Source organism: Quercus suber, unplaced genomic scaffold (assembly GCF_002906115.3).
Source record: "Quercus suber isolate HL8 unplaced genomic scaffold, Cork oak 2.0 scaffold_965, whole genome shotgun sequence".
Taxonomy (NCBI): domain Eukaryota; kingdom Viridiplantae; phylum Streptophyta; class Magnoliopsida; order Fagales; family Fagaceae; genus Quercus; species Quercus suber.
In genome coordinates this window covers 135,606-161,768 of record NW_027070385.1, presented here as the reverse complement: position 1 = coordinate 161,768, position 26,163 = coordinate 135,606, and the positions used below count along the sequence as shown (strand labels likewise).

Genomic DNA, 26,163 nt, shown 5'->3' with positions numbered 1-26,163 from the left:
TATTTGTGATATAAATTACTAGATAACCTACTAACTTGAATAAAAAAATTCCGATGAAACCTATAAAATCTTCTAAAATACACGTCCAAAAATTTTATCTGATAGAAGAAGAAGCTATGTTTTCTTAAAAATCACTAGGCCATTTAGGCATTTATTTTATTTTATTTTAAGACTATTGAGTGAGCCTACTCAAATTAGGGGGAGGAAGAACTGCTATTTTAGTGGGGGAAGCCTTTAAAATGTTCTGAAGGCATATTGAGTGACTCATATAGTTTGTACTTTGTACCGGATGCTATTATTACAAGGAAAAGTAATTGAACTTTTTTTTTTTCCTGGTTTCGGTAATATAAGATTTTTATAGTATCGAAAGGCATGGAAAAAAAAAAAAGTTGTACTCTATCTTTTCTTGGGTAACATAAGGTTATTTTTCCTGGCTTCTGTAATATAAGATTTTTTAAAAATTATTTACTGATGTATTGTCTCTTTGTGGCTAGCGACACGTCTCATCAAAATTATTGTCTTATTATTTTTTTTATTTTTTTACAGTCCCAAATCAGAAGTTATTAAGGAAATCACAAAAAGCATACTTGATGAATTGAATCATGAATTATCAAATGATTCTGAGCACCTTGTTGGAATAAACTCACGTGTGAAGGAAGTGATGAACTTATTTAGTACAATGTCAGATGATGTGCACTTCATAGGGATTTGGGGGATGCCTGGGATTGGTAAAACCACTCTAGCACATGCCATTTATGACAAAATTTGTCATCAATTTGAAGCTAGCTGCTTTATTCATGATGTTAGAGAAAAAGTTGAAAAAGATGGTCTAGTTAATTTACAAAAACAACTTCTTTTTAGGACCTTGAAGGTAAAACAAGAAAACTTACGGGACTATCATTACGGGATGAAAATCATAAAGGATAGATTATCCAATAAGAAGGTTCTTATTGTTATTGATGATGTTGACAAAGTTGAACAACTACAGGCATTAGCAGGGAGTTGTGATTGGTTTGGCCTAGGGAGTAGGATCATTATCACAAGTAAAGATAAGCACTTGCTAATAAAGCATCACCGGGATACTATTGTATATAGGGCTAATGGATTAGATAATGATGAAGCCTTGGAGCTTTTCAGTTGGACTGTGTTTAACCAAACCTATCCTAAAAAATATTTTGAGGATTTGTCCAATGGTTTTGTGAAGTATGCTACAGGGCTTCCTTTAGCTCTTAAAGTTTTGGGTTCCTCCATGATTGATAGACCAAGAGAGGTATGGGAAGATTACCTGCATCAATTAGAAGAAATCCCTGAAGAAGAAATTCTTGATAAACTTGAAATAAGTTATAGGGGATTGACTGAAATAGAGAAAAATCTATTTTTGGATATTGCGTGTTTCTTCAAAGGGGAGGATAAAAATCGAGTGGCACATATTGTAGGTTTTGATAACTACAAGAATATGGAAACTCTCAAGGACAAATCTCTCATTACCAATTTTGGGGGAAAATTACAAATGAATTATTTAATACAAGAGATGGCTTGGAGAGTTGTTAATCGTGAATCACCTTGGCAGCCTGGAATACGCAGTAGATTGTGGCTGTGTAAAGATGTGTTTCATGTGCTAAAGGAAAATACTGTAAGTGGATTAGTATATAGATATAAACTTAGAGAAGTGTGTATTTGTGTAATTCTAGCAACTTTTTTGCTATATCTTTCCCAACACTAATTTCATTGTTCTTGATTAACAGGGAACTGAAGTTGTAGAAGGCATGGTGCTAAACTCGCATCCACATAAAGAAAACTTGAATGGCGAAGCCTTCTCAAATATGATAAATCTAAGGTTGCTTAAAATTTCTAATGTGAACCTTCCTGAAGGCCTCAATTTTCTTTCTAATAAGTTACGAATGATGCAATGGCGTGATTATCCTTTGAAATCCATGCCAAACAGTTTTCAACCACACAATCTTGTTGAATTCATCATGCCTCGTAGCCACCTTGAGCAATTACCGGAGGGATTTGGTGTAAGTTTTCCATTAAGGCATGCTGGTGCTTTTATTTATTTATTTATTTATATATATATATATATATATAGAATTTATAATAAATATCAATTAAGTTCTTGATTACTTAATTTGTCCATATCTATTTATTATCACAGTATTTGGCCAAGTTAAGACTGATGGATCTTAGTGACTCTCAAAACTTAATCAAGACACCAAACTTTGTTGGATTGCCAAGTCTTGAGAGGCTGATTTTTCGAGGTTGTACAAGATTGCATGACCTTCACCCATCTGTTGGAGCTCTCAAACGGCTTACTTTGTTAAATCTGAAAGATTGCAAGAGTCTTAATAGCCTTCCACTTGAGATCAAAATGAAATCTCTAGAAATTTTTATTTTATCTGGCTGTGTAAGGCTCAAGAAATTTTCAGAGATTGGAACAAATATGACACGCTTGTCTGAGCTTTATTTGGACGGGACTGCCCTAGAAGAACTACCATTATCAATTGAGCATTTGACTGGCCTAACTTTGTTGAGCCTAAAAGATTGCAAAAACATTTCGTGTTCTACAAGAGTCAATTTGCCATCTCTTGAAACTCTCAATCTATCAGGATGTAAGGGTCAACAACCTAATTTCTGGCATTCACATGGAATCTTCCAAATCTTTCGACTTATTTTGGGGATAGATTATTTCTTCCCTGCCCCATGTCCGGAACAAGAGTCCATCAACTTGCCGTTGCCTATGTTATTTGGGTTAAGCTCCTTAGTATCTTTAGATCTCAGTGACTGCAATTTATCAGACGGAGCTCTCCCCGATGATCTTAGTTGCTTTTCTTCGTTGGAAGTACTGAAATTGAACAAAAACAATTTCACACGCCTCCCTGATAGCATTTCTCAACTTTCTAAGCTTACGTGTCTTCATTTGGAAAATTGTACCCGGCTTCAATCCTTGCCAAATCTTCCATCATGTGTATCTGTAAACGTAAGGGGATGTACGTCACTAGAAAATTATTCAGATGAAGTGGTTCCGTGGAATTCGCCACAAGGATTCAATTTTCTTCATTTTGTTACAAGCGAACATTTGGGCCACTTGCGTGAAGCAGCAACGAAGGTCTCTCTCTCTCTCTCTCTCTCTCTCTCTCTCTCACATTGAACATCTTCATACTTATGCCTTTTCAAATTATTTTACAGGGGATTGATTCAGGTTATTTGTACGGCTCAGTTAAAACTAGAAGGTCTAAAATCCAGAGTGGTTCAGGCATCAGAGCCCTGGGTCATCGGTAACAAAATCCAGAGTGTTTTTGTTTGCTCCTCTCAATTCATTCCGGAGGTTAAAATTTCACTTTAATCCATTTTGTTACTGTACCTGAATGTATCAATTATCAATTTTCTTTGTTGAACTAAAGATAAGTTCTTTTAAATCAAGTTTTTGCTGCGGGCAGTTCGAGAAAATTTAGTCCCTCTTTTACTAGTCTTCTCATGCCAACTAGGAAAGTGCAACCTGGAAGTACAATGTCAAGAGAGTCCTTCTTCAAAGAAAATTTACATCTCTCTCAACTTAAGAAAAGAAAATATGAGACAGACGTTTTGTGTCACCCCTAAAGATGACAATATCATGTTAACGATGAGTTGAAGCTTGACTGAATGGTATAGAGTGGACCCATAGAAATACTTAAGTGGGGCGAGGTGAGAGAAATCTAAATCCTAGCTAAGTCCCACATCACTACCTAATGCCTTTTAAAAGTGTGAGGGTTGAGGCCAAGTGAGTCAATTTCGTAGTAGAAACTATTTTGGTTTGGATAAGAGAACTGATTATTGAGACTACCAATATATATATATATATATATATATATGATTGAGTTCAAGTTATACTTAGTTTTTAATTTGAGCAATGTTATATCGCTCAATATTTTTTAATTGGATGCGAATTTTGACAAATCCACTGTTAAATTACATTATCTTCGTATATTCTTTATACTTGCAAAATTTCAAGATAATCAAAGATTAAAAGTCATGTCATCAATCAATTATTTAAATTTACGTTTTTGTAGTTTAAAATAATACATAAAAGATGAGCTTATGAATTGAATGATAAATAACATCTAATTGACATGAAAATTGGCATGAATGTTAAAAACATATAGAACATGTAATTCAATGGTGGAATTTCGAAATATGAATCTTATAACAAGTTATTGAGTAGTGTGATATTACTTTGATCAGTTATACTATGTGTAAATTGAACCCAACTCATATATATATATATATATATATATATATATATATTAAAGTTAAAACTAAAAGAAAATCCAATTAGATTTCATTTGGATTCTCAATTTTGTACCATATGTCTCATTTAATTTTTGTGCCAAGTGAATTATTAAGTGTAAAAATTAAAGAGTCCAAATTCAATTAGATTCTAAATTGGATTTCAATTGGAGTCTAATTTTGCGCTAGGTCTCCATCTAATTTTTTAATTTTTGTGGCTAGTGAATTGTTAGGTACAAAAGCTAAAGAATCAAAATCCAATTAAATTTTAAATTATATATACATATTTTAGAAATGTATGGTTTAAAAAATGTATAAACTAATACCGTGTATAATTTGAATTTCTTCTAAAAAAAGTATAATTTGAACCATGCAATTGTGATTGTGCATATACATGGAGTTACACACTAGTAATAATAATAATAAATGACAAGTTGTCAATCACTCCATAATCCATTAATATTTACTCGCAGTGAAACGAAGTCACTTGAAAGTAGGGAGGGGTTTTTTTGACTTCCACGGAATGGCTAAGATCTAGTTAAAATTTAATTAAATTTTGAAGTGGAGTCTAATTAATGTCATTTGTTCCATCTAAATTTCTTAATTTTGGTGCAACTATTTACTACACTACAAAAATTGAGGAATGCAATTTAATTTTCTTAATTTTTTTTTATGCTAAATGAGCTATTAAGTGAGAAAACTATAGAATCAAAAAAAAATAAATCTTTAAAAAAAATCACCATCATTGATTCATTTTTCTTATTATTATTATTATTATTATTATTATTATTATTATTATTATTACAAATAGTGGTTAGACAAAACTTGAGAATTTCATGGATAACAATATAAATGATTTTTTTTCTTCATTTCTTTCAAATAGACTTATATTTATTTTATTAGTAGCTATTTTATATTTTCAAATATACAAACATTATATATATTATATAAAATTGGTAAAATTTTATTACGCTTATATGCATTTAGTTATATTTATTTGTAATTGTATTCCATGAATATGCATGGAGTTACAAACTACTACTACTAATAATAATAATAAACCCACCCTCTAAGTTTCTTCATAATTTATTTTAGTTCTCTAATTTTGCTTTTGTTCATTTCAGTCATCCAAGTTAACAGCTTATTCAATTAAAGCCTCTTTGTCAACCTTTTTTAATAAATTTTCTAAAAACAATCTGAAAAATACTTTTTAATTATTAATTGGATCTTTTAATTTAAAAAAATTGAAGAAAAAAAATTAAAAAATTGGTCAATTAACTGCAACATATAACAAAAGTTGATAGAAAGACCTTAATTGAATAAACTTAAAATTTAGAGGACTAAAACGAATGAAAACAAAGTTAGAGGACTGAAATAAATTATAGTAAAACATAAATTGTGAGCTTTGCATTTTAGCCTAATAGTAATGAAAAAGGACAAGGTGTCCATCACTCCATAATCCGTTAATATCCATTTGTTAAAGGGAAACAAAGTCATGTGAAAGGGGGAGGGGTTCTATTTGCTTCCACCAAATGGCTAAAAACTAGAAAGAATTGAAAGTAAAAAATAATGGGTCCGGTTAACAAGTCTCTTTAGAGCATTTGTAAATGGACCATCTATCTATCTATCTAATATATCTATTATATATTATAAAAATTGGATCCCAAAACTGGTGGATACATTCTACAATGACACATATTCCTTTCTCAAAACATATTATTATGACATGTGGCAACTTCATCCATTTAATTGGTACTATATGAATAAATAAATCCACATGTCAAATAAGTATTTATACATGTCAAATATTTTGACATTTGTCAATAATAAATAGAAAGAAAATGCCCTTAAATGTTCACAAAAATATGTCTTTAAGTGTTCACTATTTAACTCCACCAATATGCCCTTGAAAAAATTGTTATATGGACCTCATCAATGCATGTGTCTATATATATATATATATATATATATTGAATTTGCTAATATTATCTCCTATTTGTATTCAATTGTGCATGCTTCTCTTAAGATTAGGTGAGGGAATTGAAAAGGAGTTCATAAACCACAATTAAAAAATTCAATCCTGCAAAGGATTGTACATGAAAACAAAGAATATTATTAAATTATTCTCTTTGAATATGTTTCTTACTTTTTTTTTTTTTTTTGGAAACAGAAGCATTCCATTCAATTAATCTAAAAAATTAGCATATTGATACAAAATTTCCCTAGCTATTGGAGGTAAATCTTCCATCCAATACATATCATCAATAATATTCCTTGCAAATTGAGCTAAGACATGAGCCACCCTATTCCCCTCTCTCCTAGTACAATCAATACTTACCCTTTGCAAATTCCTATTCAAGTGCTAGATATCACCTATCACATTCCCAAGCATTGACTGATTATCCTTCAGAGTTGAAATAGCTTTCATTGTAGAACTGGTATCCCCTTTAATGACTAATTCAGAGATGCTAGCATCCACAGCAAACTCAATGGCCTTTCTACATGCAAGTAATTCGGACTCCTCACTACAAAACACCTTAGGTCCCTTGGCTGCCATAACCTCACCTTTTTCATTTCATATGACTGCTCTAAATCAGGATCTGTTTAGGCCGAAAACATTGTTGCATCAAAGTTGAGCTTGAAGATCGACTGTGGAGGGAGCTGCCAGGTATCCCGATTAGGCTACAGCTTAGGTTTAGCTCCCATCTGATCTGTTGCAATCCGATACTCCTCTAGAAAATCTCTTGCACGGTTGTTCAACCAACCCGGATCATGAAACTTGCCTCCATGCACAAACCTGTTTCTTTGATTCCATATCAACCATGCTTGGACTAACACTACCTCCAATTCTTGTGACTCAACCTGATCCAGTAAGTACTCCATTAATTGAATCATATCAGTCATACCCGAAGCTCGTTTCAGCAGAATTTTCAAGCTTCCAACCCAAACATCCTTAGCCCTTCACATTCCCAAAGAAGATGGATAGCTGATTCCAGAAATCTCAAACATATTGGACACACCATATCATCAATTATTCTTCTCTTTGACAGATTCAACTTTGTTGGCAAAATATCATTGCAAGCTATCCACCCAAACACATTAATCTTATTTGGAATTCCAAGCTTCTAAAGTGCATTCCAAAGTCTCTTCCCAACACAACTCCTTGAGCTCTTGGCCACACTTCCTCATCTCATTACTTCCTTCGCCACCTTGTATGCTGACTTAACAGTAAACAGCCCCTTCTTGTGATGCAACCAGATCATAAGGTCTTCCACCTATCTTCGGCTTAGCTAGATTCTGCAAATAGCTTCGGCATCCTCTTTCTCAAACATGTCCATGATGAATTCAGACCTCTATGCATACAAGTCTTGATCAATCAATTCGGCAACAGTCACCTCTCTAACTTCATCCTTGACGGGATGCATAGGCGCATTTGTTGGATAATTTGATATCCATTTATCCCCTATAACTCGAATGGAATGGCCACTCCCAACTCTCCAACAACACCTAGACTTCAAAATAGGTAAAGCTGCCACGATGCTCTTCCACACAAAGGAACAATTTGGGGACTCCTTGGCATCAAAAAAATGAGATCTTGGAAAAAATCTTGCTTTAAGGCATTGATATACTAAAGAATTATTGTCATGCAGCAACCTCCACACTTGTTTAACTAACATAGCTAAATTAAATGCCCTTAGATCCCTAAAACCCATTCCTCCATCCTTCTTTGATAGTGTCAACTTTTCCCACCTTTGCCAATGAATTTTCCGTTCATTCCCCACTTGACCCCACCAAAATTTACCACACATTGCATTTAATTCATGATCACAGAGTTTCAAAGGGAGTTGAAATACACTCATGGTGTAAGTAAGAATAGACTGAGCAACCGCTTTAATAAGTATTTCCTTATCAGCCTTAGACTTTATGATTTTAATATAATAGAAATCATATATATGTTGATGCTCCAAAAAAAAGTTACATTAACAATTAACATGTGATTATTGTCCACAACAATAAGTATACAAATAAAAATCTTAAATTTTATAAATTTATGTTCTTATGAAAAAAAAAAATTGTACGAAACATAGGTCAAAAATTAGTTTTAGGAAAGCTTTGATATTACTTTCATAGGAAATATAAAAAATTGTTAAAAAATCAATTACTTTTTCCTTTTCCCATAAACGTTTCTAAAAATATTTCATAAACCAATTCCCTTAGAGGATCCATTAACTTATATGAAATAACAAAATTGAATATCACCCACAAGTTGATTCTCCACACAAAAAAGAAAAAAAAAAAAAAACTCGTTAATCAAAACGGCAAAAGAAAAAAATCTTCACATTAACATCAAAATAATAACAACAATTTTAATACAATAAAAATACAAAAAACAATATTTTTCCTCAAATATCATTCAATTTTGAATTCTATATATTGTAAAGTTGTGATTTACAACTATGTTTTATGTTGGCTTTAATTCCGTATCAAATTTGATTGTAATTCTGTTCAATCATTTTCCTGTATTTTTGTGAGATTTAATGTAAGTGCTATGTGCGAGAGTTTGGTGAAGAATTTGTGAAGATGTGGATTTTGCAACTTGCTCATGACTGTTGACCCGCGAAACTGACCATGTGAGAAGCACATGCTGGAATTTGAAGAGTCCTTGATAGGCTGGATTTCGCGAGTCATTCACGACTTAGGCCAAGTCGCAAGTGACCCGCAAAACTCTCTGCCTGATTACTTTTTGAGTGTGTCTTTTCCCATTCTTTGCCAACACTATATAAACCCTCCTTACCCATGAAATGTAACAAGAAGAAGGAGTATTTTCAAGAAACCTTTGAGAGAGAAAACCTTAGCCAAACACTTGAGAGTTACAGATTGTTTACCTACAATCCTCCACATCATTTCTCTAAAGTTTCCATCTACTCCCACCTCTCCATCTCACGTTCTTGAGAGGTTCTTAGCCCAAACAATTACCTCACCCATTTTGAGTGTTGAGAGAAGTTTTGGTGCCTATGGGAAGTATTGGAAGAAGCCATTAAGTGGCGGATGCAATTGGGCGGAATTGTGGGATTCAGATAACTAGTGAAGACAAGGCTCCGAGAAGTCTGTTGGTAGTAGGAGCTTATAGGGCTCAAGTACATTGGGTAGATTAGGCTTGAAGGGTCTTTTTGATATTCGTGTACTCCGACTTATTCACTAGTAGATCGATTTTGGCTTGGAGGGCCGTGGAGAGGTTTTTCATCTAGTACTTCAATTTCCTCTTCAATAACACGTCTTGGTGTTATCTTGTATTTGCATCTCTCTTTCCTACTCTTTAAGCTTTACATTTATCGCTTATTGTACCTGCTTATGGCTTAGAGTAGTGTTTTGGTTTATTGCGCTTGATTTACTCTTGTTCCACACTTAGATAAATTAGAGTAAAAGCAATTTAGCTATAATTTAAAATTTGAGGTCTAAACAAGCTTTAATGTTTTCACACTAATTGAGCTTTCATATACAAAAAACATACAATCTGTAAAATGAAAAGTATTAAAGCAAAAAAGAGAATAAGGTTAGAGATTAATAGAAAAATGTGTATGTGTGTGTGTGCAAGAGAGAGAGAGATACCTTTTTTTTTCCTCTAATAGTGGATAACAAAAACAAATTTCTTGTCGAAATTCCTATGCTTGTTGGTTACAAGAGGGACAAGGAGAGAACATTTTTATATCTAAAACTATATAGGGGAAGGGGAAAAAAATTTATTCACTAATAAAGAAGGGATGAGGAAGATGAAAGGTTAGGGAAAAAGATGAAACATTATACATGTAGATAATTGAAGTAAATGTAATTGTAATTGCTAAAATAATGGTGTGATACAAATGCAAAAACCCTTCCTATCAAGACCCAAAGTAAATTAAAAAAACAAACCTTTTTTTTGAAAAAAAGAAATATCAAAATCTGAAAGTTAGGAGAATGTTGTATACATTTTATTGTTATATCTGTACAATTTTAATTTCATGTGTTGAAAAAGTGGAAAAATGACTTTTAGGCTTCTTTTTCTAATTATGATGTATTTAATTATGGTTCGAAAATAAGTTCTTAAAAAAATCTTAAATGTTAGGAACATTTTATTTGCATTTTCTATGTATATCGTTAAAAAGTGAAGAAATTAATTGTGCATTTTAGTAGGATTTTTATATCCATAGTTATTATCAATAATAAATGACGGGTAAGTGTAGAAACAAACGAAATATTTATGATTTTTTCCCTCCTTTCTATGGCATTTTTTTTGGAACCGATTGGTCGAATTTTATGTTTTATTATTATTATTTTTTTAACCTCAACATGTAACTACTTTTTTTATAGTAATTTTAGGAGAAAGTTTTACTCTATAATTAATTATAAATATTCACACTCTTAAAGATTACTCTATTTATTGTTATATGCATTGGTAAAGAGGCACATGTCATCACTTTGTGTATCCACTACTTTTGGGATCCAATCTATATATCTATATATATAATAATAGATGAAGCAGAGAGAGTGTGAAATTGAATTCCAATTAGAACTCTAATTGTGTGCCACGTGTACAAACCAATTAGATCTCTAATTGCAACACACGTGTACACTCCAATTTCAGGTTCAGCTCTTTACATTCAGCTCTTTACAAACCCAATTAACATTCATCTCTTTACACTCGCTTCTTTTCAGGTTCAGCTCCCCTTCTCAAAACCCAAAATCCTTCGTCTCCTTCAATATACATCTCCCCTCTTCTTCAATGAATGCTATGGAATTTCAGAAGAATATCTCAGTATCAATGATGCATGCCTTTGGGTATTTCTCTATCTTATATAGGAAGAGGTCCTGCCTCTATTTCGATTTTCTTCACAATTTTAATGGTCCTGGTTTATGCTCTGCAAAACGAATTCTTCCTAAGGTATGATTTCTCCTTTCTTTCATCTGCCTATGCTTTCCTTCCTTTCATTAGATAAGTTTTTTGTTTTCCTATGATTGATGTTGCATGTTTATTTTCTGTTTCATCAGTTCCTCCTTTTGTCGCACTATTTTCTGTTTCATTAGTTTCTCCTTTTGTCGCACAAAAAAACTTCCACCTTCATCATTCCCTTCTTCTTATTCATCCGTACACAACGCAAAAAATCCTTTTTCCCAATCATGCTTTCACAATTTTCTTTTCAGGGGTTTTCGATTTTAGCTAAGCAGTGAATTTTACTTTTATTCCCTTCTTCTTATTCACCAAAATTTGCTGGTACTTCTGGTGTTTTAAAAATGGTATATTCGGAATGGATACTTTTTTTGTGGGTTTTTTGTTAAAATGAAAAAAAGAATCAAATTTTTTTAATACCTACCTCATAAATGTTTGAACTTTATGGTTGGATTGTGATATTATTAGTTCCGCTGGTACTTCTGGTGTTTTAAAAATGGTATATTGGGAATGGATACTTTTTTTGTGGGTTTTTTGTTAAAAGAAAAAAAAATCAAATTTTTTTAATACCCACCTCATAAATGTTTGAACTTTATGGTTGGATTGTGATATTATTAGTTTATTGTGCAATTTCCCTATCTGGGTCTTGGTTGATTTTAGTGAAGAAACTATGAGCAAGTGTTAATTTTTATTTTATGGTAGTTTTTTGATATGATGGCTGAACACATAATGCTCAATACATTCTTACTGCAATTTGGTAATTGGGTTTTGTATTAGTGGTCCGATAATACAAGTATATTATTAGTTTGAACTTTATGGTTGGATTGTGATATTATTAGTTTATTAGTTTATGGTTGGTAATATTGTATTAGTGGTCCGATAATACAAGTATATTATTTGAGATAGTTATGGATGAAGCACGAGGTAGAAGGTTAAAAAGGCATTTGATTTAAAATAAAAAAAGAGCTATCCGAACTCAAGTAGAGATGTGTTGTAGAAGTGAAGTGGATCATGGCAACCTATTTGATGTTCCTATTTCGTATGGTCCTGGTACCTCTACCCTTCAACGTAAAACCAGCAATGGAAATCTATTTGAGGTACCTATTTCGTATGGTTCTGGTAATGTGGAAAATACACTGGTGCTCTCTCAATTGAATGACGAAATCCTCCAAAGATGTGACAAAGAAGTTATAGATGACAACTTATTAGATGTTCCTGTGGATGTGATGGTAGAAGAGGTAGCAACTGATTTTATTCCAAATAATGCGAGTACTATGTTTGGGAGCACTTCACATGAATCCAATACTATATCAGGTTAGACTTTTGTTGTACTAATAATGTGCAATGGCTGTTTGGAATCTATCTTTGCACTACTAATAATGCTAAATTTAGCAGATGATGTTCGTAATGAGCACTTCATCCACGTGATAAGCCCTGCCGATGTTGCTCCCCCTACAGGTAATGAATGGAATAGAACTTAATTTTTCCCTTTAAAGTTTTTATTGTGCACATGCCTTTTAAAACTATAAGTATGGACATCCAAATAAAAATACATGCATATGAATCTTTGAAAAACCAGTTGATATCCAGTTTGTTTCCATTATTCCATCAGTAAACCCAACTACCTAAGTAGCTGAAATAAATAAATAGCTGGTTGTTTTTTTCCTCTTGCCCGCTAGCATTAAAATCAACAATAAGACTCTCTCAATTAACTCCACTAGCAGTTGTTCAGATTTATCTATTTAATTGTAAAGCTAAACAATTTGGTTCCAATAGCTACCAATTATATATTTGACATTCTAACTAAAACTTGATTTTGTTCTAGATTCTTCAAATTTAAAGAAAGCCAGCTAAAGAAATTATTTATGCTCTTTTTAAAAATTACTTTCTCTAATTAGTTGGTAATTAGTTTAGTTGTGCTCACTGTTGGTTTTGTACCCTTTTCTTTTAACTGGCCTCCTTCTCATGCCACATCTCTTGATTGATAGATTTATTGACTCAACAAGATACACAAACTGAAGTTAATACTTTGAATGTCCCTTGAAGCGTAAGTTCCCTTTTATTGATTATTTCCAATTCCTTTGAAATTTATATTTGACATCGTCGTTCATGCTATCTAACTCCCATTCGATATTGCTGACTGTAATAGGTAAATTCACTGAACAATGGAATTTTGGCAAGCCAACACAAACTTGTGAGAGCTGTGGGGCTATTATGTGGTATGAAGAGAGGAATGTGAAATCAAGAAGACCATCACAACCAAAGTTTTCATTGTGCTGTTCAGAAGGACTAATTTATTTGCCTTTGTTAAAACACGCACCTCCAATTCTTGAAGAATTACTGAATTACGATGGCCCTTCATTTGTGCATTTCCATGACAACCATCGGCGATATAATTCAATGTTTGCAATAACATCAATGGGTGGAAAAGTTGACAGAACTGTAAATGATGGAAATGGTCCCTATGTGTTCAGGCTAAATGGACAGAATCATCATCTGATTGGCTCTTTGTTACTATTTGAAGGATCGGAACCAAAGTTTGCTCAACTTTACATATTTGATACAGAGAATGAAGTGCAGCATAGGATAAGGTCGATTTCATCTGATGAAGAAAATGATGGCATTGATCCTGAAATTGTTAACTCTCTAATACATATGCTTGATGAAAACAATGCTTTGGTTAAGGTTTTCAGAATGGCAAGAGATCGCTACACTAAATGTAATACTGCAGATATTAGATTGCGTCTCATTAATTTTCGTACCAATCGATCCTCACAGTATAATCTACCTACTGCCTCAGAAGTTGTGTCTCATTAATTTTCGTACCAATCGATCCTCACAGTATAATCTACCTACTGCCTCAGAAGTTGCTGGTCTTATTGTGAATGATTTTGACCCTAATAATGGGTATCGTGATATTATTGTTGAGGATCGTGATCATGGGCTCCGGCGTATAAGTGAAATCCATCCAGCTTTTATGGCTATGCAATATCCTCTGCTTTTCCCTTATGGTGAGGATGGCTTCTCTCTTGGTATACCAAAAAGATTAAGAGGCTCAATGGAAGAAAGCAAAAATTCCACTGTCACGATGAGAGAATATTACGCATTCCGTATTCAACGACGACTTAGTGAAGACAATACTTTAATTTCTGGTGGTAGACTTTTCCTGCAATTTGTTGTTGATGCTTACTGTTGTATTGAAGGAATTCGTTTGAGGTGGATACAAAAAAGACAAGACTACCTAAGAGCTGAGATATACAGTGGCCTTAAAGATACAATACTACGAGGAGACACAACTCGAGCATCTATTGGTAAACGGATAGTTTTACCATCTTCTTTCACTGGTGGCCCAAGATACATGATTCAGAACTATCAAGATGCCATGGCAATATGTCGGTGGGCAAGCTATCCAGACCTCTTCCTTACTTTTACATGCAATCCTAAATGGCCAGAGATCATTTCTTTCCTAGAATTGATTCCTGGTCAAAAGCCAGAAGACCGACCAGACATTGTTGCAAGAGCTTTTAAAATAAAATTGGATGCACTTTTGCAAGACATAAAGAAAGGAGAGCACTTTGGTAAAGTACTTGCAGGTAATTCAAATTGAAGATACATTTTTCCCCTCAATAATTACCATCATTTTCTGAAAAATCCAAGCTTGCGCATTATTTATTTTAATTTCTTTCCTCATTTATATTTTATGCAGTTGTATACACGATTGAGTTCCAAAAAAGAGGTCTTCCACATGCATATATATTGATATTTTTGAATCCTGATGATAAATATCCAGTTCCTAAAGATATTGATAGCATAATCAGTGCTGAAATTCCAGATTCTTTGGAAGATTCGATTGGACATGAAGCTGTAAAGCAATTCATGATGCATGGGCCATGTGGTGCAGCTAGGCCAAATTCTCCTTGCATGGTTGATAACAATTGTACCAAGCATTTCCCTAAACATTTTGTCCATGAAACCATCATTGATGACCAAGGTTTTCCAACTTATAGAAGATGAGAAGATGGTCGTTTTGTGGTGAAAAATAGTGTTGAATTAGATAATCGATATGTAGTCCCATACAATATTGATTTGCTGGTGAAGTATCAGTCGCACTTAAATGTTGAATGGTGTAATCGGTCAAAGGCCATCAAGTATCTTTTTAAATACATTAATAAAGGCACAGATCGTGTTACTACTGTCTTGGAAGAAAATGTAGTCTACAATTCAGATAATGGAATAGAATCTATATTAGAAAAAGACGAAATAAAAACATATCTTGATTGTAGATATGTATCAGCATCAGAAGCATCATGGAGAATTTTCCAGTTTGAGATTCATTACCATGAACCAGCTGTTCAAAGATTGAACTTTCATATGAAAAATGAAAATCAGGTCACTTTTTCTAATTATGAATATTTGGATAATGTGGTAAATAGACCAGGAATTGACAAAACTGTATTTACAGAGTGGATGACAGCAAATCGACTGTATGAAGATGCTAGACAACTAACCTTCCAAGACTTTCCAACAAAATGGGTTTGGGACAAGAAAAACAAAGAATGGAGGAGAAGAAAGTCAGGTCGGTCCATTGGTAGAATCTATTATGCACACCCTTCAAGTGGAGAACGGTTCTATCTTAGAATGCTATTAAATGTTGTAAAAGGTGCTACAAGTTTTGATGAAATCAAAACTGTTAATGGCCAATTGTGTCCTTCTTTTAAAGCTGCATGTTTTGCTCTTGGGCTACTGGATGGAGATAGAGAGTGGAATGATGCTATAAAAGAACATCAAATTGGGCTACTGGACAACAAGTTCGAGAATTGTTTGTGACTATACTTCTTTTTTGTGAGGTTTCACAACCAGAACAGATATGGGAATTGAATTGGAAAGATTTTTCAGAAGATATTTTATTTAGGCAGCGGCGAATCTTACGGTTTGATCAACTTCAGCTTTCTGAAAATCAATTGAGAAATTATGCCTTATATGAAATTGAAAAGCTTTTGATTAAAGCTGGAAAGTCATTGAAAGACTACCCACCTATGCCTTTACCTGATATGTCTCTTATTAGGGAAAGGAATAATAGACTCCTTGAAGAAGAACTGAGTTATGACAAGGAAGCATTGGCTGTTGAGTATGCCTCATCATATACAAAATTGAACATTCTACAAAAACATGTATTTGATCGGGTTGTCCAAGCTATTCTGAAAGGTGAGGAAAGATGTTCTTTTTGTATGGCCATGGTGGAACTGGCAAAACTTTTTTGTATAAAACAATAATGCCTTTCCTCCGATCCCGTGGTGAAATTGTTCTAGCAGTGGCATCTTCAGGAATTGCATCACTCCTTCTGCCAGGTGGACGTATAGCTCACTCAAGATTTCGTATCCCATTATGTGTGAATGAAGATTCAGTGTGTGACATTAAACAAAAAACACAGTTTGCTGAATTGCTTTGTGCTACAAAATTGATAATTTGGGATGAAGCTCCTATGGCACATCATCATTGTTTTGAGGCTCTTGATAGAACATTGAGAGACATATTGCACTTCTCCAGTAACTTTGATCCTAATAAAGTTTTTGGTGGTATCACAGTTATTCTTGGGGGAGATTTCAGACAGATCTTGCCAGTAATACCAAAGGGTAGAAGACAAGATATTGTTGCATCGACCATAAACAAATCTGTCATTTGGAATCATTGTGAAATATTTATGCTTACAGAAAATATGAGGCTCAATCAAAATTTCAATAATTTGGAAGATGCTCAATCTATTGTAGACTTGGGAATTGGATTTTAAGGATTGGAAATGGTGAATTTGAGAATGTAGATGGAGAAAGCTGGATTGAGATTCCAGAGGATTTATTAATAAAACCAACCAGAGATCCAATAGCTGATATCATTAAAGTCACATATCCTGATATGCATAATAAGATGAAAGACTCACAATACCTGCAATAGAGAGCAATTTTAGCACCAACAAATGAAATTGTTAACAGAATAAATGATCAGATTCTTTCTTTAGTTGATGAAGAAGAACGTGTCTATCTTAGCTCAGATACAGTATGCAAAAGTTCTAATAGCATTACTGATTTAGACATGTTGTATCCAGTAGAGTTTCTGAATTCACTTGAGTTTCCTGGAATTCCCAAACATGAACTGAAGCTGAAAGTTGGAATCCCTATAATGTTATTGAGAAACCTTAATCAAACTTCAAGTTTATGTAATGGAACACGGTTGATTGTCACCTAGCTTGCTGATTGGGTTATTGAGGCAAAGATTATAACTGGGACAAATATTGGCTCTAAAGTCTTTATTCCAAGAATTATTTTGTCCCCTACAGAATCGAAGTGGCCATTCATTCTGAAGCGAAGAAAATTCCCAATTTCTGTTTCATTTGCAATGACAATAAACAAAAGCCAAGGCCAATCTTTAAATACAGTAGGGCTATTTTTACCACAGCCTGTTTTCACTCATGGCCAGCTATATGTTGCAATATCCAGAGTCACTAATAGAAATGGTCTTAAAATCTTGATAGTAAATGACAAGAACCGAACACAGTTCTTAGTTAAGAACATAGTGTACAAAGAAATATTTTCTAATTTACCAAAAGGTATATGATATCCTATTTCTAAACTTTAATTGATCTACAAAGACATGGTGGTTTTATTTTACAATGTTTTTAAAGTAAAACTTCCATTATCATTTTTAATAGTATCTCTAATACATTTATATTTTATTGCAGCTATCTGGTATAACAATGTCCAAAGGACAAAGCTTTCTTGATCAAATATCTGATGCTAAGGAAACAAGGAGAATTAGAGTGAGAATATGCAGAATGTGGAAAGCAGTGAATAAGAGAAGCGGAAATAACTTCATTAGTCTTGACATGATCTTTATCGATGAAAAGGTTATCATACTTGACAACAATAAAATGCTTCAATCTTTCAACTATTCATTGTATTTGTTATATAATATATAAGCTGACTTTTGAATTCTATTTTCCTTTTTACAGGAAAACTTAATGCATGCAATTGTAAGAAAGAACGTGTTTCAAAAATTTAGTGCCATCCTACATGAAGGAGGAACCTTTATCATTTCAAACTTTAAAGTAATCGTGACAAATAAAGGGTATAGACCGGTTTCAAATGACCTGAACATCATTTTCCTCTTAACAACTTCGGTTAAGGAGTGCAATGAAGAAAGTGAACTCATACCTATGCATGCCTTTGAATTTGCAACATATAATTGTATCAACAATCGTTTGAATGACAATTCTTACCTAACAGGTAAATTATGTTTTACTTCACCTCTTCCCCATTTTAATTAATCAGAATTCATTCTTCAAACATTATTTTTTACGTGTACATACTTGCAGATCTGATTGGCAAACTTACTGCTGTTGGACCCATTGAACAAGTTCACTTTGACAGCGGCTCTACAAATATAAGAAATCTTCACATTCTACTACCTAAGTAAGGAACATTTCATTTTCCTCCCATTTATGGCTGAGTTTGATAAAATCAATAAGAAGTAATTGTCATCTCAACCTATTATATCAGTCTCTGAACCCATGAGTATTTAATAGAGATGGTTTAAGTAATATTGGACTCAATGCTACAATAGGTATTGGTTATGGCATGTGATTTTGGCAGGCCTGCCATGAAACCATGCTATTGAGTGTTAAAAATGTGAAAATTATTTAACAATGTTCCCAATTGCTTTATGTGATCACTTATTTATATGGTTGTGTAAATATATAGGTGGATTGCTTATTCGTTTTTTTCAAGTTTTCCACCCTTTGAATTACTAACACTAGGATTGTTGAGGCCTGCTGGTAGTTGATCTGGTTGATGACTTCTCTGAACTCTGGGCATAAGTCAGACTAGCAGTAGCCTTTTTCTATTTTAACTACTGTATTTAATTATGAATAGTAGCAAATCTCAGTTTTTAATGTCTTTTGAATGCTGTAATGTACCATTAGGGACAAAGAGCTAAAAATATCATTGTGGGATGAAAGTGCTGAAACAATTATTGAAAATGACTTCAAAGAAGATAAAGGTCCTTATATAATTATTGTTACTTCAACAACTGTAAAAGCATTCCAAGGTATCGAAAGATAGGTAGTATATGTATATATAATACTTTTTATATAATAATAAAAAAAAATTTGTGTATAACAAATTCTTCAATGTGTTTTATGGTTTTTTTTAAAGGTAAACTGAATCTTAACACCACAAGTGCAAGTAAAGTTTACGTCAATTTGGACATTACAGAGGTTTCTGAGCTCATTGACAGGTTCATAAACATTTACTTTACTAATTCTCTATGATGGATTATGAATGCATTTTTAAATTTTTTTTTTTTTTGATCTCTTGCTTTCTTCAGATATAAAGTTGTTGAGAATGAATACGATAATGTTGTTCGATCTATTCCAGCACGTGACAAAAAACCCAAATCTAAATCAGAATTGCTATTGCAAACTATGATGTCATTGGCAGAAATTAAAGCATTGGAATGGGTGGAAGGAGTCAAGGTTTTCTTTATTTTGAACTATTTCAAATCTAAATCTTTATTATTCAATTGAAACTAACTAGAATGACTGATTATGCAGGAAAGATTTTTTACCTGTTATGCTGATATTGTAAACATAGAAACAGAATTTGGGTGGAATTATATCTCATGTCAACTTTGCAAGCGAAAAGTAAAACAACAAAATAATATTTTTTGGTGTAATAGTTGTAATTCTGAATCTCAGTTCCTTATGCCTAGGTGACCAAATTCTTCATTGTTTATACCATATAACTGTTCAAATGACTGCATAGGAAAACAAAATGATAATTGCTTTAATTATAAATGTAAAAATGACCTTATTACACTTTCTAACTTCTCTCATTATTATATATAGTTACAAACTACAAATCCAAGTGAAGGATCATACTGGGACAGCTTCTTTTGTTCTTTTTGATAAAGATGCAGAAAAAATAATTCAAAAAACTGCTATGGAACTTTCTTTAAAAGTATCAAATCTAATCTTAACCACTTTCAATTTTATGCTTAAACCTAATCTTTTTATTATGCTAACAATTTATGGGCTTTTCATCATATTGTGCAGAATCAAGAGCCAAATAAAGTGCCTCAAGAAATTCAAAACTTGCTTGGAAAATCTTATACATTCCAAATAAAAGTCGATGATTACAATGTCAAAGAGGGATGGGAAGTTTACACTGTCACAAGTGTCTTTAAATCTGAGTCTAACAAACACTCAGAAAATATTGTTGCTGACAACATTCAGATTAAACCATCAGAAACACTGTTCAGCCATCACCAACCTATTGCAAACAATCCTATTGCTGCTTCAGATATTAAATTACTTACAAGCTTGAAGGATGTAACTGATGACAACCTAATAGATGAAGTCTTTGAAAAAACACAATTGGTAAGAAGACAAACTCATTATTAATTGCTTGATCATAACCTTTCTTACTAATAAATTTTTTTTGTTATCCTTATTAGAAATTTAAACATTTATGCACAACGAACAATGAATCTGAAAAATCTATTCTCTCCTTACTGTGCAGAAAGATCTTGCAAAAAAAAAGAACCTCTAAGCAAACTTCTAACAACAACACAGGCAGCTCCCAGAATAAGAAGAAGAAGTGATTGCATATCATATGTCCTAATAATTTTACTTCTATTATCTAATAGATATGGAAAAATAAAACTTGTGCATTAAGTTGTGCATTTGTATAAACTAAGTTACTATAACTTAACAATGGTGGTGGATTTTGTTTTGATTATGATTTGGAGAGACTTGGAATGGTGCATGTTAGGATTAATGCCCTTAAATCCTATTGTATGATGCTATGTATGACATTATGTATGACTTAATGTTGTGATGAATAAAGTTGTTTTATTATTATCTAAAATAATGGTAACATGAATATTCGGACATTATCATTTAGTCCATGAGATGCATAGTATGTGATTTATGTGATTTAGTCATAGAAGATATAAGTCACAAATTCTTTGTAAACTCAGAATTTTAGTTCATAGTCGGTGATGAAATTGGGCATTTCATCTGCGAAGATTATAACATATCAACTAAGATGATTTGTCTTGATCATGGAAGTGGAGACTTCTAGTTGATGTGTTAATATGTTTTAAGAGTTAAGACATATTGAACTGGACCGCTATGAGATTTATTATTCTCCTAACGATTGTCAATTGAATAATAAATCTCACGACTTATATTTGCATGAACTCTTAATCCTGAGAGAATAATGGACCTAATCATGAAGTGTAGGTTGCTTTGATATATCAGGAGTGAGATCTAAAGTAACGGTCAAAACCTCAGTATGTTGGGCAGTCACATTGCGTGTTGATGGAACATATATTCTCAAGATGGAATTCATAGTCTCTTAACAGAGATTTAAAATATTCCCTTGAGATAAGTTTAATGGGTTTAGTTATTCAGAGAGTTAGGCCTAACCACTTTGGTAAGAAATTACTAAAGTATATATTTATGAAATTGGATTTCATAAATATATAATGAATAACTTAAAAGGATTAAATCGGGTACTCAAGGATTAAGACGTAGTAATCTTCAAAGTGACAGTTTATATTTATGACTTTGAATTACTACGAATATTTTATGAAGGGGTTGCATGTATAATAAAGTTTTGGGATATAATTTATTAATAAGGCCTAGAGTGCAATTATATTTATATAGTGGTATTAAATATAATTAATGGTAACTTTGGACTGGTCAAGAGTTGACAGAAAAGCCCAAGGCCCATTAGAGCTAGTGTCTTATTGGTCCTTTTGGTCCCACTCCAAGCCACACATTAAAGCCCAATTGGAAAGGCCCAATAGGCTGGCCCAATTAGATAATCAATTATATATAAAGGGAGAGGCATACAGTTTTTTTTTATTAGTGATTAGAGAAAAAGTGAGACACCATTGTGAAGTGGTGTGTATGTGCGAGTGAAACCACTCAGTTATTCTCCCTTGGTAATTGATTGAGAGACCACACTTCTTGGGCGTAAAGTGGAATTGGAGTGAAGATTAAAAGCGTTCCCAAGGACTTATAATCTTTTGTTTTGAATTTCACCGCACCAAGGTACGCAAATTCTGAAATTTACATAATGCAAGTTATCAATCATGAATGAAATAGATTTTTGTTTATTGCTTCCGCTATGTGTTTTGTATGAGATACAAAACCAAATATAACCAACAGTGCACTGGTTGTTTAGCACTAAATGTGTTTGTGTTTCCTATGTATTGGACAGCTTCTTATAAGTTGCTTGAACTTCACAGAATTTCAGCTGTACCATTTCATGATGCATTATGATTGTTTACATTTCAGTTGATTTTATATCACATATAGAAGAAACTTTTTACTATAATTAATTTCTACTTTGTTTTAATTGGAATTCTTACAATACAAATATGTAAGTACATATATGTAATTGCAGGTACATCATTCAATGTCTTCTTGTATTTCTTTAGCTATTCAGCTTTTATGTACTACATATCAATCTAAGTCATTGTCACAATTACCCTTATAAGGGTGGTGTCATCAGTCCCCAAACCCTTCATAGCCTTATGCAACACCTGCAAAATTTCGGAGGTGTTACGATGCATCCATATCATTTTTATGACAATAATAAAAATGGTATATAGGTCCTTCAGTACCATAATCCCACATCAGTAAAAGAATATCTGAACCTGTTGTTAAGGGAAAAAAAAAAAAAAAACCATTTTGCAAGGTGCAACGGTTTACACTTTAGACTCATCCATTTATGTCTCTTTCATAGATTTTGGATTAATTGGCATTTAACTACTTTATAATTCAAATCATTGGTCATTAATTGTCACAGCGATCTTTTTCTTCTTTTTTCTTTTTTGGTTTTATGGAACACACTTAGCTAATTGATATGAACACAAAATGCTAATTATTCATAGGAAAGGGTACATGCAATTAGTTCACACTTCACAGAGGGTAATCTAACCGGCCATAAAAAACAAACAGCGAATATCCTCCTACCATTAGACGAGCTAATTACAATAAAAAGAATGTTCCTCTTACGTACTATGCCTCAATAACCTGCAAGAACTTTTTCTCTACAACTTCTTCTAAGTTCTACCATACCAACTGATTGACTTTGCTTCTATTAGTTATTACACTACTATTATTAAAAAATTTAGATGGCATTTTAAAGAAGCTATAATGGTAAATGGTAGCTGTGGAGCACATGATCATAGTCTTATTATATGGTACTTTCTTATCACAACTACATCCGATATCTTAGGTTTGACCTTGTGATAGACGAGCTAATAATAAAAAGAATGTTCTTCTAACGTATTATGCCTCAATAACCTGCAAGAACTTTTTTGGTTGACTTTGCTTCTATTAGTTATTACCACTACTATTATTAAATAATTTAGATGGCATTTTAAAGAAGCTATAGTGGTAAATGGTAGCTGTGGAGCACATGATCATAGTCTTATTATATGGTACTTTCTTATCACAACTACGTCCGGTATCTTAGGTTTGGACTTGTGACAATTATTAAGTACAATTATGTTTTTGTTGACTTTATACAACTAAACCTACAATGAAAAACAAAATCCAAAACTTCCCAACGCACAAAGATGATTGATAATAGGAAACCTCCTACAAAAGAAGTTACAACAAGACGACAACATTGTGGCATTGGTAGATTGAATGTCACTTCTTGCTATAAAAAATAACCCAGCCGCTAACAATAAGCATTTGTGCCTTAAGCACACCATTAAAACTTTTATAATTTGAACCCACAAATTAATGCTTCCAACCTAACTTATGGTGACAACTTGCACTTATGTAGGTGACTACCCTTAGTTTGAATTTTAGTAAATTTTATATTCTCTTTATTTATTTATTTATAATTTGATAAATACTATGAGTAAAGGAAAGTAACCATGTACCAATCTTTGTTCCACTAAGGAAAAGCCCGACCAACACATTAAAACCTTGACTCTTTTGTTCTCCATTAACTAGAAGGACATGCTCTTCTAAGAACCGCACTAATCCATACACCAGAAGGAAAACTTTTGAGTCTTTTCCACGTTTCTTTTTTTAATTTTCCGTGGGAACAAAATTAAGTAATCCTAAAAGTTTTGGGAGTACGTGAATGAATTTAGTACCTCCCACTCTTCTGGTAATAAAAGACCAAATGAATAGAACCATGATGTCTCATATAGCTTTTCAACATGAGTTTCAATTAAGATTCAATGTTTTACATTTATTTTCGTTTTGATTTGATTCATTGAACTGCTTTGTCTTACATTCATTAACAGATAGAAATAATTAAATTCATTAAGAACCAATGACAACACAAAATTCTATATGAATTTAACCACTTCACTATCAAATTCATGTATAATCATTTCAAAATTCTAAAACACATTATTATTATGTATTGTTATTAAATATGATACTATGAACCTTAAAAGAATCATTTTCTTATATATAGTATATCAAATGTTATAACACTATTTCAAAAAAAAAAAAAAATGAATACTTTAAAAAAACTTCCTAATGACATATTGGTTGAAATCTTTTCAAAAGTGGGCAAAGATTCGGCAACACACCTGGGAAACATTAAGTTGAGATATCAAAAACTTTTTTTTTTTTTTAATTTTTATCTACTTATTTATTTCACTCTATTTAATTATGTAGTCTATTAATTTAATTTTTCCTTTTTTCTTAATTAGTTGCAAATGCTTCAACAAATTAACGGAAAACAAATTAGTCCTCCAACGAATTCAACTGACTCCATATTTCACCCATCCAACTCTACTGCATGACAAAGAAAAAATCCTAATATTTTCATGCTATGAAGCAGAAAATCCTGATGCGCTATTGATAGTGAGAACCTACAAATACTTTTGAATGAAGAAGTTGTTGAAGGAAAAGATTAATTGAAAAAACTCTTCCAGGTGAAAATTTTATTCCAACTTATATTCATGGAATCATGCTACTTTGTGAGTCAAATCCTAAAGGCGTTAATAACCTTTTGGAAATTTTAAATGATGAACATGGGAAGCATTGGATTCTAAAATGCCGGAAGATGCTTCGACTACTTGCTGCGGGAACCACCCTGTATAAAATTCCAAACTTTTAAGCGTGTCACAAAAGTGGAATGGGACATTGGAATCGCGATGAACCTTATCCTTACCGTTATGAAGAATTTGTTGTTACGTGCAAAAGATGCTTAATTGACCTTGAAATTTTTAAGTTGGTGCATAGGCTACTTTAACTCTCTTTTATTTTATTTTTTTCCCTAATTGTAGCATCACTTAAATAATAAGATGCAATCTTCTGTTTTCTAATTAATTGTTTGTTAAGCTTGGCAAAAGTTTTACAATTATGATTCCCTTCATGGTTTGCAAAAACGAATGCTTATCGATTGTGGAAAATTCAAAGTGTGATAAACCTTATCCTTGTGATTATCAAAAGTTTGTCATTACGTCTCATGGAATATTAAAAAAAAAAAAAAAAAAAAAAAAAATTCCGTTTTAAGATTTCATCTACCCTCTCATTTTCATCCCAAAAAATTTGAATCATTTAACATTGCTCTAATTTAACGAGAAAACTTTAATGATTGTTTTCTTTTTGGTGCCATAAAACAAAAAAAATTATTGAATACTTTGGGAGTGTCATAAAAACATACTACTAAGTTTTGTTAATCAAATTTTATGCTTAATAATATCAATTTATACTTAACTAAGTCTTTTAAACATGAATAAACTTATGATAAATAATATATCCAATCCCACGGGTTACATACTAGTTTTTATAATATCTAATATCTTACATAATTAGATTACACATATATTATTTTTTAGGTTCTAAAAGTTTAGAACAATTGGCAAATCATGAACAAAAACTTGTCTAGATATAGATCTTAGAGTCTATAGGTATTATTAGATAGTGCTCA

The 26,163-nt window shown here is 32.5% G+C and overlaps 2 protein-coding genes across 6 annotated transcripts; both read left to right on the top strand.

Moving 5' to 3' along the window:
* Positions 1 to 679: 679 nt before the first annotated feature.
* LOC112002107 (disease resistance protein RUN1-like) lies at positions 680 to 3,319 on the top strand. The gene is made up of 4 exons (XM_024034262.2): positions 680 to 1,633; positions 1,746 to 2,018; positions 2,156 to 3,106; positions 3,187 to 3,319. Exons 1-4 carry the CDS (start codon positions 680 to 682, stop codon positions 3,277 to 3,279), a joined length of 2,271 nt encoding a protein of 756 aa, XP_023890030.2. The 3' UTR covers positions 3,280 to 3,319.
* A 7,594-nt stretch (positions 3,320 to 10,913) lies between these two features.
* LOC111994371 (uncharacterized) lies at positions 10,914 to 20,989 on the top strand. 5 transcript variants are annotated; one of them, XM_065768575.1, is made up of 12 exons: positions 13,998 to 14,781; positions 14,895 to 17,239; positions 17,922 to 18,086; positions 18,192 to 18,465; positions 18,555 to 18,651; positions 19,161 to 19,285; positions 19,393 to 19,474; positions 19,565 to 19,712; positions 19,791 to 19,948; positions 20,085 to 20,196; positions 20,292 to 20,615; positions 20,758 to 20,989. In XM_065768575.1, the coding sequence occupies exons 3-12, from the start codon at positions 17,937 to 17,939 to the stop codon at positions 20,785 to 20,787; spliced, it is 1,500 nt and encodes a 499-aa protein (XP_065624647.1). In that variant the 5' UTR covers positions 13,998 to 14,781; positions 14,895 to 17,239; positions 17,922 to 17,936; the 3' UTR covers positions 20,788 to 20,989. The 5 variants fall into 5 exon arrangements, with proteins under 5 accessions (XP_065624645.1, XP_065624649.1, XP_065624647.1 ...); XM_065768574.1 differs by having other exon boundaries at positions 14,895 to 17,789; XM_065768573.1 differs by lacking the exons at positions 13,998 to 14,781; positions 14,895 to 17,239 and adding an exon at positions 10,914 to 11,182.
* Positions 20,990 to 26,163: the final 5,174 nt, after the last annotated feature.

Bases quoted from the DNA above. Each gene is read 5' to 3' on its own strand.
- LOC111994371 (XM_065768573.1), top strand. From the start codon at position 11,024: ATGAATGCTATGGAATTTCAGAAGAATATCTCAGTATCAATGATGCAT. The intron at 18,087-18,191 runs GTTATCATACTT...TCCTTTTTACAG, and splicing joins TGATCTTTATCGATGAAAAG to GAAAACTTAATGCATGCAAT. The intron at 18,652-19,160 runs GTAAGGAACATT...ATGTACCATTAG, and splicing joins CTTCACATTCTACTACCTAA to GGACAAAGAGCTAAAAATAT.
- LOC112002107 (XM_024034262.2), top strand. From the start codon at position 680: ATGTCAGATGATGTGCACTTCATAGGGATTTGGGGGATGCCTGGGATT. The intron at 1,634-1,745 runs GTAAGTGGATTA...CTTGATTAACAG, and splicing joins ATGTGCTAAAGGAAAATACT to GGAACTGAAGTTGTAGAAGG. The intron at 2,019-2,155 runs GTAAGTTTTCCA...TTATTATCACAG, and splicing joins AATTACCGGAGGGATTTGGT to TATTTGGCCAAGTTAAGACT.